Source organism: Ranitomeya variabilis, chromosome 2, assembly GCF_051348905.1.
Source record: "Ranitomeya variabilis isolate aRanVar5 chromosome 2, aRanVar5.hap1, whole genome shotgun sequence".
NCBI lineage: Eukaryota > Metazoa > Chordata > Amphibia > Anura > Dendrobatidae > Ranitomeya > Ranitomeya variabilis.
The window spans coordinates 739,313,015-739,329,235 of NC_135233.1; the positions used below are offsets into that span (position 1 = coordinate 739,313,015).

Here is a 16,221-nt window from a genome sequence, read left to right on the forward strand (position 1 = left end):
CAATGGCAATCACTAAGGGTATGTGCACACGTCCGGATTTCTTGCAGAAATTTCCTGAAGAAAACCGGAAATTTACTGCCAGAAATCCGCATTTTTTTTTCCATTTTTTTTTCCGTTTTTTTTTTCGCTTTTTTTTTTAGCATTCTGCAAGCGTAATTAGCTTGCAGAATGCTAAAGTTTTCCAAGCGATCTGTAGCATCGCTTGGAAAACTGACTGACAAGTTGGTCACACTTGTCAAACATAGTGTTTGACAAGTGTGACCAACTTTTTACTATAGATGCTGCTTATGCAGCATCTATAGTAAAAGATAGAATGTTTAAAAATAATAAAAATAATAAAAAAATGGTTATACTCACCCTCTGCAGACAGCCAATCTCCTCAGCGGCGTCCGTTCCTATAGATGCCGGTGTGGTTCAGGACCTTCGATGACGTCGCGGCTTGTGATTGGTCGCGTGAGTCACGTGAGCGGTCACGCGACCAATCACAAGACAGCGACGTCATCACAGGTCCTGAACCACACCATCTATAGGAACGGAAGAGAAAGCATGCACCGGAGAGGCGGGAACACTTCGGGGGCCATCAGAGGGTGAGTATATCACTATTTTTTATTTTAATTTTTTTTTTTTTAACAATTATATGGTGCCCAGTCCGTGGAGAAGAGTCTCCTCTCCTCCACCCTGGGTACCAACCGCACATAATCTGCTTACTTCCCGCATGGTGGGCATAGCCCCGTGCGGGAAGTAAGCAGATCAATGCACTCCTAGGTGTGCGGAATCCCCGCAATTCCGCATTTTTAATGAACATGTTGCTTTTTTTTCCGCGATGCATTTTTTTCCGCGAAAAAATCGCAACATTTGCACAAAAAATGCGGAATACCCTGTAAATAATAGGAGGCATATGTAAGCGTTTTTTTCGCGTTTTTATCACGTTTTTATAGCGAAAAAATGCGAAAAATCCTGAACGTGTGCACATGGCCTTAACATTGGACCAAGGGTGGGTGAGAGGGCAAAGCACAGTTTGTTTTTTAACCCCTTAATGACCGCCAATATGTCTTTTAACTGACCTGAGATATAAGAGAATAGCCTCCCCATACAGGAGACAATCCAGCAGCTGTTGTCTGTACACTATAGCTGACAACTTGCTGTATCAGCCACAATCAGTGTTTGCACCGTCCATATCTGTTTAACCCCTTAGATGCTGCTGTCAATAGTGACTACATCATTATAAATGGTTAACAGAGTGTGAGGGCTTCCTCTTTATCCAAACTGGTGCCCTCAGATCATTATTTTGTTGTCCTGATGTTTGCGATGGCAATTCACGACCAAATAGCGGCCTTACAGTCTGACGGCTATTGTAATCTGTTCAGAAGTTAAAGGCATTTAGGTGGTAAAAATTCGCATTTTCATTTCTGTCATGCCACTTTGCATTAATTCCTGTAAAGCACCTGAAGGGTTAATAAACTACCTGACAGCAGTTTTCAATATGTCAGGGGGTGCTGTGTTTAAAATGGTATCACGTTTGGGGGTTTCCCAATATATGAGACCCCTAAAGTCACTTCCAACATGGATAAGTCCCTAAAAAAATAAATTTTGTAAATTTCCTTGAAAAAATGAAAAATTGATGCTACATTTTTAAACCTCCTAAAATGCTAACAAAATAAAATAACATTTTACAAATGGTGCTGATGTAAAGCCGACATGTTGGAAATGTTATTTATTAATGGTTTGCTGTGGTATGACCATCTGGATTAAAGGGATAATCATTCAAATTTAGAAAATTGCTAATTTTTTAACATTTTTCTCAATTTTTTTTATATTTTTTATAAATAAACACAAAACATATTGACTTAAATTTACCATTATCATAAAGTATAATGTGTCACGAAAAAACAATCTCAAAATCACTGGGATTTATTAAAGCGTTGCAGAGTTATTACTACATAAAGTGACACTGGTCAGATTTCAAAAATTTGGCTCCGTCACTAAGGGGTTAAGAAAGAAAAACTGCAGACGGGAGTTTTAGAAAACCCAAAAAAGCCCTTTTAACCCCTTAATGACCCCAGCTTCTTTCAGTTTTGCGTTTGTTTTTCGCTCTTTTCCTTCCCAGAGCCATAAATTTTTTATTTTTCCATCAATATGGCCATGTGAGGGCTTATTTTTTGCGGGACAAGTTGTACTTTTAATGGTTTTAGCATTTCGTGTACTAGAAAACGGGAAAGAAATTCCAAGTGCGGTGAAATTGCAAAAAAAAGTGCAATCCCACACTGGTTTTTTGTTTGGCTTTTTTGCTAGATTCACTAAATTCTAAAACTGACCTGCCATTATGATTCTCCAGGTCATTACGAGTTCATAGACACCAAACATGTCAAGGTTATTTTTTTATCTATGTAGCAAACAAAAAATTCCAAACTTTGATAGAAAAAAAATTGCGCAATTTTCCGATACCCATTGCGTCTACATTTTTCATGATCTGGGGTTGGGTGAGAACTTTATTTTTTGCATGCCGAGCTGATGTTTTTAATTATATCATTTTGGTGCAGATACGATCTTTTGATCACCCGTTATTACATTTCAATGCAATGTCACGGTGACCAAAAAAATGTAATTCTGGTCGGAAGAGTCACTTTATACAAAATGCTTTTCCTCCCTAAAATATTGTACTTTTTCAGAAACGTCCCCCTACCACTCCCTAGACATACCTTGCAGAATTTAACTAAACAAATGAATAGATATATATGGCCCCGGGGGAAATCGAGAATAAAGAAACAAGTCCTGATTCGGTCCAAAGACAATGGTGGAATTGCCCTTCCCGATCTAAATGCATACTACCACTCCACTGTACTCGATCAAACCAAACTATGGTTTAAAAATACTGAAAATCTAGAATGGCCTAAAATGTAACTAGCCTCCATGCCTAACCAAGAACCCCTTTTATATTTGTATAATTTTTTCCTAAAACATCAAAAAGTTAAAAATATTCACAATCCCATCATTAAGGCATCGGTTCAAAGTTGGATATATCTCCAATCTCAGAAATTTAACAGATTCCCTCACTCTGTCAAGCCACTCCATATTTCATATTTACTCCCAGTTAGGCCCACACTAAGATCCCATTACGAAACTTGGTCAAAACAAGGGATTAAATCTATCCATGATCTTCTGGAGGCTAACCAATTTATTCCCTTTAACACGTTGAAGGATAAATTTAAAATTAAAAGTAGCGAATTCATGAACTACTACTTCCTTAAGGAAGAATATAAAAGGTTAGAACTAGACATATCCAAACAACTATTCTTTAATCAAACTACCATCAATTTCTTTGCGAACCCACCTCCAAGGAGCAAGAGCTGTTTGAAGGCCTTTTATAACATTATGACTGATAAACACACTTTCAGTAGCTCGGGCCCCTTTGAGAAATGGGAGCAAAAATTAAACATAACAATTTCACCACTCCAATGGACACAATCTTTCAAATTGGCGGGGAAAGCTTCCAGATGTTCAAACACCTTAGAAACCCACTATAAATTAACTCAGAGGTACTATCTGACTCCCGACAGACTTAAATATTTTGCTAAGGATCATGACGGGATGTGTTGGAGGAAGTGTGACCAGTCAGCAGACCTGTTACATGTTTTCTGGTCCTGTCCCCACCTTAAAGCCTTTTGGTCTGAGGTCTTTGCGATAATCTCACTCTTGATTAAAAAACCTGTATCACCACGCCCTGCTATGGCCTTGCTTCTCATCAACTTAGACCAATTCAAAGCGGACAGATTTCTGGCTGGTCATATCTTAATGTCTGCAAGCTACCTGATCGCTAAAGAATGGAACAATGTTCGCCCCCCAAATGTGAGGCGTTTGATACTGTTAATCGACAGACACTTCACATTCGAGAGAATCTATTACACCAACCTTCTCTCCAAGGATCGCTTCCAAACCAGATGGGGCAGATGGTCACAACTGAAAGAGCAACTCGACGATTTCTTTCTCTAATTGCACATTTACACCTGCTATAAATATATATATATATATATATATAACATAGAACAGATGTTCTGCTCTATCCCTGATATTATGTAACTTGTAACTCAAAACTTGTCATATATCTTATCTATATATATATATATATATATATATATGCATGTTACTGTTATTGTTCCTTTTTAAATACTTAATAAAAATTTAATTGTTAAAAAAAAAAATGTAATTCTGGCGTTTTGACTTTTTTCTCGCTACGCCTTGTAGCGATCATGTTCATCCTTTTTTTTTTATTGATCGGGCGATTCTGAACACTGGGATACAAAATATGTGTATGTTTGATTTTTTGTTTGTTTTATTTTGAATGGGGCGAAGAGGGGGTGATTTGAACTTTTTACATTTTTTAAAAACTTTTCTTTTTTACTTATCAAAATGAAAATGGCGCCCGCTGCGACTGCACAGTAGCAGCTATCGGTGTCCATAGCTATGATCTGATAGCTGCTACTGCGCATGCGCTAGCGGCCTCATCTATCTGGAGAAGAAAAAAACTCCTCCAGGATGGCGCCACCCACGCCTGCAGGCAGTTAGAATTGTATCAGGAGATTAGTGCATACGGTTGTATTAAAAGGGTTTTGCACTATGACAACCCCGTGTCAATCGGCATATTTGTTCCAGTAAAACATTTATACTCACCTGTGGTGCCAGCACCATTCCTGCAGTGTTGGCGCTGGCACTCCTGGGCTTAATCATATTATGTCATGTGAGCCCTGCAGCCAATCAACACTGGCTTCACTTCAGACAAATCAAACATCAATGGGAAGTGAGGCGGCCAGCCACAGCTCTGACTTCCCCTCAATGTGTGATTGATCCGAAGGAGGAGAGTGTGAAGCCAGCACTGCTCAGGCACGGGGCTCGCATGATATAACAATGTGACACAAGCCAATAGAGCAAGTGCTGGGACTGCTGAAACGACTCCGGAGGGAACTGGAGGGGAGCATTAATGTTATTTTACTAGGGCAAACATGCTGATTGGTACGGCATTGTCAGAGGTGGAAAACCCCTTTAAGTTGAATGTATAATGGTATACAGCAAGCTCCCTGTATTGACAATAGAAGGCAGCCAAAATGTTAACCTTTACCAAAAACCTTTACAAAAAAAGTTTCCCTCATCACTGAACATAATGTTCTGTGTAAACTGCGGGTCCTGTTCCAATTTTTTTTTGCCCACTCTGCATATTCAGCACACCGTTTTTGCATCAGTCGAACATCCCTTTGGCGGATATTAGCTACCCATAAATGGCACCCTCACCAAATTCAGCTGCTGTAGCATCTCAACGAGGATGACGCAGATAGGCACTCTGAATTTGCAGAATGGGCAAGACAAAAATTGGAACAGGACCCTCAGTTTACACAGAACATTATGTTCAGTGAGGAGGCCAACTTTTTTGGGTGGCCCATTATACGGATACACCTAAATAACATGGGAATGGTGACAGTTTTCTTGCGTAGGATGTCTTGCATTGAAATCTGCTGCAATGACCCGGGTACTGCGTTCACCAGACATCAACACAATGTCTATCCGCTTCTCACGTGTTAACCTCTGCGACATGTCAATGGCTGTAAAGAAAGAGAAACTTGTAAATAACTCATGAAAGAATAACGTTATGTTAAAGCCAGCCAAGCACACCATTGTTTTTCTTGTGAAATTCTCAATAAGTTTGTGTCACATGACCCTCTTCCCATTGGAAAAAATAAAGTTGGATCCAAAATGGCTGACTTCAAAATGGCCGCCATGGTCACCACCCATCTTGAAAAGTTTTCCCCCTCCCATATACTAATGTGCCACAAACAGGAAGTTGATATCACCAACCATTCCCATTTTATTTAGGTGTATCCATATACATGGCCCACCCTGTATAGTTATTTTAAAAATGGCACATAATGCTAGACCTGAAAAGGATAGTGGTGAAAGGTGGACGCTTCATTTTAATTCATGTTTCATGCAAAATAATGCAATCTTTAAAATATGTGAAAACTAAATTAGATGTTAATTGTTAGAATGGATGAACCACTCAACAAAGGCTAGGCACTCTGTTTGACCACTCCAAGGATGCACGGAGAACCCTCACATACATAACAATTAGATCTTTTCCTGGATATTCATAGCTGGGAAACCTAAACAACAATGATATTTATTGGGGAATAAGTCTCCTGTGTGACCATCTGAGCAGCTTAAAAGGAATGTCACCAGATCTTTGCTACCCCATTTAAGAGCAGCATGATGTAGGGTCAGAGTCCCTGATTCCAGCCATGTATCACTCACTGTGCTGTTTGTTGTATATTTGTTAGTAAAATCAATGTTTTATCTGCTGTAGATCTACTATTTCTCTGACTGTTACATATGAGCTCTGTATAACCTGCCCACATCATTGACTGGCAGCTTTCTGCCTATGCACAGAAAGCTGCCAATCAGTGATGTGGGCGGAGTTACAAAGCTCATGAAAATGGAGGACTACATGGCAACAGGTTTACTAGTCCTCTAATGATGATCTGCTGCTGATTAAACAGTGATTTTTATCGAGCAGCCCACAACGCGACACATCGCTGTAATCATTCTCTGTCTCTACGTTAAAGGGAACCTGACAGGTCGCAGGTGCCTTGCATCCCGCCAAAATTGAGTATTCCTTTCTAAATGCCCTGCCTAACAAGCCCTTTATCCTAGATGACACATACACGTATGTATAAAAATATAAAAACTTTTTCCTGTCCGCTTTAATATACAAATTAACCTTTTGACTAATTGATGGGCCGTTTGTTTCCCCAGACTAGTCCCACTTGCATCAAATACTGATGACGGATTCCTTTTAAACCCAGTTTGGAGGGTGACAGACTCCCTTTATTGGTGTTTACTTGCTGTAATATAGCCCTCTATATTTCAGGGAGTCAGGCTTTTGTAATTTTGATGCTTTGCAGTAGGACAGTTGTAATCTGTCATCTCAATTGCAGAAGTTATTTCTGTTTAAGACTAATTACTGTGTTAAAACCACCGTTGAATATATACACACTGCCCGAGTTTAACCCTCTGACAATTACAATCAGCGCACAGAGCAGTGTAATGATATATGGCTAGATTACTTTTCCTACTTTCCCTTGGCAACCAGCCAGATTCATCTTTCAGAATTTGTTTTATGGAAGTTTATTAGTATCCAGTAGCATCAAATTGTGTCACGTAAACTAGAAATCCATACTTTTAGACTACATATGTTTATAACTCGAAGCCATGTAATTGCTAACTTTTATTCCGAATTTAACTTGGCTTTTTTGTTTTTTACTTTTTTTTTTTCCATACACCCCCTCAATATGGATTCATCAATTCTATTTACCGTAATTACGAGAACCAATTCTGAAATTTAATTTCCACACCTCCCATGCATCAAACTGAATGTTATGCCTTATAATAAATGACTCAAAACAATTGTATTCTTGGTTTAATATTTGCTTGGTTGCTGGTTATGTGAATATAAAAACACTAGTTTTTGAGATATTTTTTTTAACCCGTTAAAGGGGTTTTCCAGCTTGTAAAGATCGGTAATAATGACTGCCATTAAAATGTATCATGTACCCGTGATGCTAATCACTAGGGTCTTTACCATTTTTTGGTAATTACTATGTGTGTTCAGTATTAATATTGACCACATGTCACTATGACCCAAGGGGCCAAAGATTATAGCGGTAAAGCAATAGGGTGCAGAACAATCGAAAAGCAATAACAAGAAGCTGGGAAAGATGACCGTGCCCAGCAGGACATTTTTCCTATGGGCTAAAACACATTCTGCCTTTAGCCAGCTCCAGTTTGGTGAAGAAATTAATCAGATGAACATTTAATGTTTTGAAAAGTTTTGCTACCAATGCAATAAGAGATCCAAAAGGAATACCGCAGCCATTTAGCGTTTCACCTCCAAATAACTACATTTGTCTAAGCGAACATGAACATCTGCCATTTTATTTGGTGGGAATAACCCACACTAAGTGGAAACAAATCCTTAGGTGGCGGAGACAACTATCCAATGTGAACAATGCTGTGTGCGCTAAATAGCCATTGTGAGCTAATCATTATTAATTTGTTTGAGTTGCTTAGGTGCTTTTAATAAACTTAAAAACCCTTGGAAACCTAAAAAAAAATCAGGTCAGCAGAACCTACATACATTATGTATATTGAGTGGGGGGTGCAAATGTCGAGAGCAGAATGATTGAGCTTAAATTTCAGAAGTGTCAAACTATGCTTTTTATTATTGTAAGTCCTTAACTCTATTCCATACCTCTTTTTAACCCCTTCACGACTTTTGAAGGTGGTGTCACCCCCTTTCCTGGCACATGAAGCTGATTTGATCAGCGGTCATGTGTCTCTAACAGCCGTCGGTGGAATTGTGATCCACCCATGGCTGTTAACCTGTTAAATACCGCTGTAAACTGACAGCAGCATTTAACTCAAGTGCGCCAGAAGCGAGTCATAAGACCCACCCATCAGCACCCCGTCACATGATTACATGATAGTGCTTGTCATTGCAGATCTCCTATGAACGCCAGCCGTAGCTGAAGCCATTTTATGTATAGCAAAGGCCATTGGCAGTTTGCATCTTCAAGTCTCCTAAGAGGGACTATTGAAGCAAGTAAAAAAATAAAAAATGTTTTGAAAAATGTATATTAAATATAAAAGTTGAAAACTTTGTCTTTACCCCAGAATGGTATCAATAAAAATGTCATCTCGGCCCACGAAAAATCAGCTTTCTCCCAACCCCAGATCTTGAAAAATGGAGACGCTTTGGAATTTTTTTTTTAACCACTTAAAAGAGAACCCTATAAATGTTTGGTATCTTCGTACTAATACTGACCTAGAGAATTATAATGGCAGGTCAGTTTTTTTTTTTTTTTTTATCAAATAGTTTTTATTGAAGAAGATAAGGATAACAAAATACATACATAGGCATGTATAAATATATCAGCAATATCACTTTTCTTACATTTTAAGTAATACAAGAAAATTCCCCCTTAGAAACAAGAAAACCCTCCCTTAACCCCCCCTCGTCAAGCTTACACGAACCTTGTCCATATAATACAATGCCGCACACATTTCTAAAAACCCCTTTGATGAGTTCCGGAGAGGCTAACCCAGGAAAGTCCAACCACAACCCCCCCATATATCCTCATAGCGATTCATTGTGCCTCTCTTCATATATATTGGAATTGCACTTTTTTGTCAATTTCATCGCACTTAGAATTTTTGTTCCTGTTTTCCAGTTCATTATATGGTAAAATCAATGATATCATTCAAAAGAACAACTCGTTTCGCAATAAACAGGCCCTCACATGGCCATATTGATGGAAAAATAAAGTTATGGCTCTGGGAAGAAGGGTGGCAAAAATGGAAAATCGCAAGGTCGTAAAGGGGTTAAAGTATAATCTTTTGACCGCTGTTGCTCTAATGTAACTTTGTAGACACAGATAATGTGTGTGGATAACCTACCAAATATACATCTCATGCCTGATGTGAACATAGCTTTACACTCTCATATTTATAGACTTAAAGGGATATTATATTTTCTATTTATTTTTAAATGATATAATAGAAAATACATTTAATTCAATTCCATTTTTGAAAAAAAAAAAATTATAAAGCTGCATCTACTATCGGGAATTTCACTTTAACAAGTATATAGGAAATAAAGGCATTCTAGTGCGAATTCTTTTCACTGCTGATATTTTTTCCTTTGGAGTAGGACTAAGTTTCATTATTGTAAAACTGTTTCCTCTGAGTAATTTGCTTTTGTCCCAGCAGAGAGGTAAAAATAAAATTGCTCTTCTGCAGCAATGCTGGTTAAAAACCACAACAGATTTATAAAGATAATGCCTTTTAAGTCACTGAGACAGATTCCGAACTCTGGTTCCCAATCTGTCTGCTCTGTGGAATGTGCATTATACATTTTTGGGGAGCTGAATGTTAGTATCTGTCCATTAAGGTTTTTAGCATGAATGTTTAATTGAACCAGAGCTACAGGAAAAGTAACTTTTCCCAATAACGAATGTGATTTATGAAGTTAGTGTATACTGTGTTTGAGATGTCTCCTTCGAAGAAGCATTCCATGCAGTCTGGGCAGACAGTGTGACTCAGCTTCAGTTTTCAGCCCTTTTAACCAAAGCGCTTACGATGTATCTTCTCCCCTGGAGTTGGACTTGTGGAGACCCTCAGATGAATAATTAAAAACGGATTTCTAATGTATGAGACCACTGTCATCAGTGACTCACAAACACTTTTTTATAATCGATTGTTCCTAAAATTAACCAAATTTTAATAAAATTATGTAGACTTCGTTGTATTGTCCAGTCTGCCTGCAGTGCCGAATCTTGTATTGAATTTGCATTTCAGTTCCACTGTAAATTGTCTTTTTGTGTTTTACATTACACGATCAAACAGTCTAGTGTTAATATTAGTTGTGGCTAGTGCTTAGTATGTAGCTATCCATGTTTTGCATTGTTAGCAGATGATCTTTTTTGTTTTATTTTTCATGATTTGTGGAAGCAATTATGCCGGAGTACCTTATTTGTTACTAAAGGCAGCTAAAAAAAAAAAAAAAGAACTTCATGATGCTACATTTGAAGCTGGATCCCATTAATTTTAGTTATTTTAGATCAAAACATAATGGGTCTCATTTAAAAGGGATGTCAGCTACTCGGAAAACCCTTTCTTAACTGCTATATTCCCCCATATAAAACAGCCTATACTCTCCTCCCGTGCTGGGACTGTTTCTGTGATGTCAGTGGCTTGTATCCCAGTGCTGACGTGACATTATGCCATGCGAGGCCTGCAACCAATCAGCGGCCACTTCACCCTCAGTTTTTTCTTTTCTTTTAGCTGTAACTGACATCCGGAAGTTGTTAAAGAGCAGCAACCACTGCTGAAGTGGCCGCTAATTGTAAAGCTACGGGATCCCTGTATCCAATGTCACATGAGCTTTGGGAGACCAGGTGCTGATGTCGCAGGAACGGATCCAGCACTGCAGGAGAGTACAGGTTGTTTTTACAGTTGTGCTCAAAAGTTTACATACCCCGTCAGAATTTTTGCTTTTTTTTTGCCTTTTTTCAAAGAATATAAATGATAACACCAAAACTTTTTCTCCACTCATGGTTAGTGGTTGGGTGAAGCAATTTATTGGCAAACTACTGTTTTCTCTTTTTAAATCATAATGACAACTCAAAACATCCAAATGACCCTCATCAAAAGTTCACATACCCCATTTCTTAATACTGTGTATTGCCCCCTCTAACATCAATGACAGCTTGAAGTCTTTTGTGGTAGTTGTGGATGAGGTTCTTTGTTTTCTCAGATGGTAAAGCAGCCCACTTTTCTTGGCAAAAAGCCTCCAGTTCCTGTAAATTCCTGGACTCTCTAGCATGAACTGTGCGCTTGAGGTCTCCCCAGAGTGGCTCAATGATATTGAGCTCAGGAGACTGAGATGACCACTCCAGAATCTTCACTTAAATCTGTTGTAGCCAGTGACAGGTCGACTTCGCCTTGTGTTTTTGGATTGTTGCCATGTTGGAATGTCCAAGTATGTCCCATGCGCAGCTTCCGGTCTGATGAGTGCAAATTTGCCTCCAGTATTTGCTAATAACGTGCTGCATTCATCTTTCCTTCAACTTTGACCAATTTCCTCTGCCTTTGTAGCTCACAAATACCCAAAACATCAGCGATCCACCTCCGTGCTTTACAGTAGGAATGGTGTTCCTTTCATCATAGACGTTGGTGACCTCTCTCTAAATGTAACGGTTATGGTTGTGATCAAAAAGTTCAATTTTGGTCTCATCGCTCCAAATTACCTTGTTCCAGAAGTTTTGAGGCTTGTCTCTGTGCAGTTTTGCATATTGTAGGTGAGATACTTTGGGGCATTTGTGCAGTAATGGCTTTCTTCTGGCAACTCGATCATGCAGCCCATTTTTCATCAAGTGCCTCCTTATTGTGCATCTTGAAACAGCCACACCGTTAGTTTTCAGAGAGTCCTGTATTTCAGCTGATGTTATTTGTGGGTTTTTCTTTGCTTCCTGAACAATTTTCCTGGCAGTTGTGGACAACATTTTTGTTGGTCTACCTGACCATGGATTTGTTTTTACAGAGCCCCTGATTTTCCATTTGTTGTTCATAGTTTGAACACTGTTGACTGGCATTATCAATTCCTTAGATATCTTTTTGTATCCCTTTCCTGTTTTATACAGTTCAACTACCTTTTCCTGTAGATCCGTTGACAATTCTTTTGCTTTCCCCATGACTCACAATTCAGAAATGTCAGTGGCTGGATGAAAGATGCCAGAGTCTGTCTGGATCCCAGAAACTCACTCAGCTTTTATGCAGACACACTGATTACAAGCAAACAGGTCACAGGTGAGGATGTTACCTTTAATAGCCATTCAAACCCATTTGTGTCAACTTCTGTGCATATTATCAGGCCAAAATCACTGGGGTATGTGAACTTTTGATCAGAGTCATTTGGATGTTTTGGGTTGTCATTATGATTTAAAAAAAGAAAACACAGTAGTTTGACAATAAATGGCCTCACCCAACCACTAACCATGAGTGGAGAAAAAGTTTTGGTGTTATCATTCATATTCTCTGAAAAAAGGCCAAGAAAGCAAAAATTCTGCCAGGGTATGTAAGCTTTTGAGCACAACTGTATATTATATGGGGGAATATAGCAATGGATAAGGGACTGACACAAGTAATGAGCAACCCCCTTTAAGGAAAGTAGACAAAATGGAGATTCGTTGCCCATAATTAGTGATGATATTTCTATGTTATGAGAGATATGAACTAATTCTATTCTACAATCTAACTTTTAATGAAATATCAAGCAAATTTAGAATTTTTTTGGCTTATGACATTATTTCAATGTTTTTCTTTCTAGATGGAGAAAAGAAATATCAAGTGATGATCCACGGCATAGAACCGTTTTTAGAAACCCCATTGCAATGGCTAAGTGAACATTTCAGCTATCCAGACAACTTCCTCCACATAACCATCGTCCCCCAACCCACTGACTGAAGAACATGATGTGTATCAGAAAAAAAACCCACCAGTACACTTGGGCAGGATCTTCTAAGATCACTTGGCTGGCTTTTGGTTGGCAGTGCCGATTTCCAGCAAACATGAGATTGAAGTTTGCCTTTCAGTCTTTTGCTGTGCCACCACTTGAGCTTCGTTTAAAAAGGAGAATGTGCTGGAGGCTTCCTGTTGTAGCCAAAAACAAACATATTCAGAAAGCCAGAGACAGTATGTGCCTCCAATTTCTAGTTTGTGGTAACTATTACCCCCAATGGTCTCCTGGTGTGGCCAGGGTTTAGCATTGTATGGAAAAAGGGAAAACAAATCATTGGCTTGATTTTGTCATACAGAAGTCAGTGCTGAAAACCTGCACTTGGGGAGTGTTAAAGCTTTATGAAAGGTTCAGTTACCTTCCAGCAGTTCAGTGCTTGGCGGAGTACTTGTTTACAATTTTTCTAGGTTGAATAGAGCATGAGCAAATGTCCTCATTTGTAAATGATAACCTAGAATAATACTGGACGCCAGCAGTAACACGCTTTAACCCACTGAAAGCTTAATGGACTACTTTTATATTGTTTATGGTAAGAATCTAATCAGTTATGTGAAACACGTGAATGACCTAATATTACAATACTTGCAATTATCATGTTTTTTAAATGATATAGTTTTTCTTTGCAAATCTGTATATTTGTTATGCTGCCATAGAAGTGACAATTATTTTTTTCAAGTATAATGGCAATATTGATCTTTTTTTTTTTTTTTTTTTTTTTTTTCCCAAAAACCTCTAGATCAGATTAAGCTTATGTACTGGTGTGCATTATTTCATAGAGACCAAATGATCTTCCAGGAGATCATAGACCCCTATAGAGGACAGACGTGTGGCACATCCAATCATCCCAAGTGCCTGATTCCCTAATGACTCAGACTGGCACCTAATGCACACTCAGGTCAAGGACCTACATAGATTATATAGACTCACAATAATTGATTGCCCTGCAGTTACCAACATCAGAATTGTCAATCTTGTGGGATATGCATTTCTACATATCCGTAATAATTCACCGCTACATTTTTCATTATTGACAAATTAAATTATATAAACATTAAGAGGGTTGTCCAGAATTAGAAATAAGAATATACCTTTTTTTTCTCCAGAAAACATGTGGCTCTTACTGTTTGGCTGTATCTGGTATTGACCAAACAATATCCATGGATTATAATGGAACTTTTTTGAGAGAAAAAAGGTCTGTTTTTTAATTTTAATTATCTTGGAAAAACCCTTTACGGAAATCTGTTACCATGTTTTTGCTACATCATCAGGGAGCAGCAAATGTAGGGAAAGAGACCCTGAATCCAATGATGTATCACATAGTTCACTGGGTGCAGCAGTTGAGACAGAGTTCTTAAATGTAACATAAAGCTGAGCTGAGAAAGCTAATCCTGCCAACACCACACTCTCTATATACATTGTTTATTGACTGTGAGCTGTTTAACATACGAGGGGGTGTGGTGGGACTAGCAGTTGTGTGAGCATTAGTCCTGGCAGTGATAATTTCCTAATGATAATACCTTCCTTGTAAGTAAACTGCACACAACTAGTGATGAGCGAGCCTGTTTGTTAGGCAATCCCTGCATGTGTTGTGGCTGTCAAACAGCCGCGAGACATGAAGCCACGGCAGCTCGAGCATTTTTTTCAAGCACGCATGAAATACTTGATTAGGACTCGAGTGTCAATAACACAATAACACCTTTTCCGAGTACGCTCGCTCATCACTGCACACAACTTAATAAATGACACATTGCTGAAATCTGTGTTTCAGGCACTGTCTCCTGCTGTCTTCACATTCTTTTGCAAAAATCTGCTGACAGATTTCCATTAAAAGGTTAACATGAGTGCCATTTCTCTACTATCATACTATTGTTTTATTATTAACAAAAAACAAACAATTTAAACCTGTTAACTGTGATGTAGTTGCTCATGGGACAATGAATTGGCATTGTTTTATAAAAAGAGTGACTGTGATGTTGGCTACTTTTTGTGTATCCACTTTTTGTTTGCACATTTGTCTCTCTCCATATTTTCTGTATATCTCGATCTACAAAGGCTTTATTTTCTTCTCTTTATTTAGACATAAGGTAAATAACCAGTCTCCTCACTGCTGTAAGTTTATTGTAAAAGTTTCTTTATATCACATACCACTGTTACTATGATGGTTTACATTAATTAGAAAGAAAATTTCCAATTGTCTGTAATGGAACAGTTGTCTGGTATTTGTATTGTTGGATCATGCTAGGACTATGCTTTTTCTCAATCGTCCATAATATACTTATAGGCATCTGTGAACAAATCTAGGGTATGAAATGGTGCAAACTAGATTAAAGTATTGGTTACAGACTTATGTCAAGGTCCAAATTTTTAGCATCTTTTATTTTCTATTACTTTTTAATTATGGTGTATGGGATGCACATCGCTTTGTATCTGTGGTTGCACGATAGGCAAACCAACCCATATTAAACCAAAGAAAAAGATATGGCACTACTTGTGGTGTTGAGGAAAATCATCTTTAATGGCGCAATCGAGAAAAATGTTTGTTTACTTTAGACCTTCATCACATGGATTGCCATATAGAAAATGAAGAGAGAGAATTAGTGTTGAGCGATACCTTCCGATATCTGAAGGTATCGGTATCGGATTGGATCGGCCGATATCCAAAAAATATCGGATATCGCCGATACCGATACCCGATACCAATGCATATCAATGGGACACAAAATATCGGAATGGTTCCCAGGGTCTGAAGGTAGGAAACTCTCCTTCAGGCCCTGGGATCCATATTCATGTATAAAATAAAGAATAAAAATAAAAAATATTGATATACTCACCCCTCCGATGGCCCCGGTTCTCACCGGTCCAAGCGTCTGCCTCCGTTCCTAAGATTGCAGAGTGAAGGACCTTCGATGACGTCGCGGCTTGTGATTGGTCGCGTGACCGCTCACGCGACCAATCACAAGCCGCGACGTCATCGAAGGTCCTTCACTCCCTGCATTCTTAGGAATGGAGGCACCGCTGAGAGCCAGGGTCCGCCGGAGGGGTGAGTATATCAATATTTTTTATTTTTATTATTTATTTTTTACATGAATATGGATCCCAGGGCC

General features: G+C 38.6%; 1 protein-coding gene across 3 annotated transcripts in view; it reads left to right on the plus strand.

Moving 5' to 3' along the window:
* Positions 1-15,088, plus strand: part of ATG5 (autophagy related 5) — a 294,450-nt gene extending 279,362 nt beyond the window's left edge. For all 3 annotated transcript variants that reach the window (XM_077289635.1, XM_077289634.1, XM_077289636.1), the window contains exon 8: positions 12,929-15,088. In XM_077289635.1, coding sequence (XP_077145750.1) covers positions 12,929-13,065 — 137 coding nt within the window. In that variant the 3' untranslated portion in view covers positions 13,066-15,088. The remainder of the gene's footprint in view (positions 1-12,928) is intronic.
* The last annotated feature ends 1,133 nt before the right edge of the window (positions 15,089-16,221 follow it).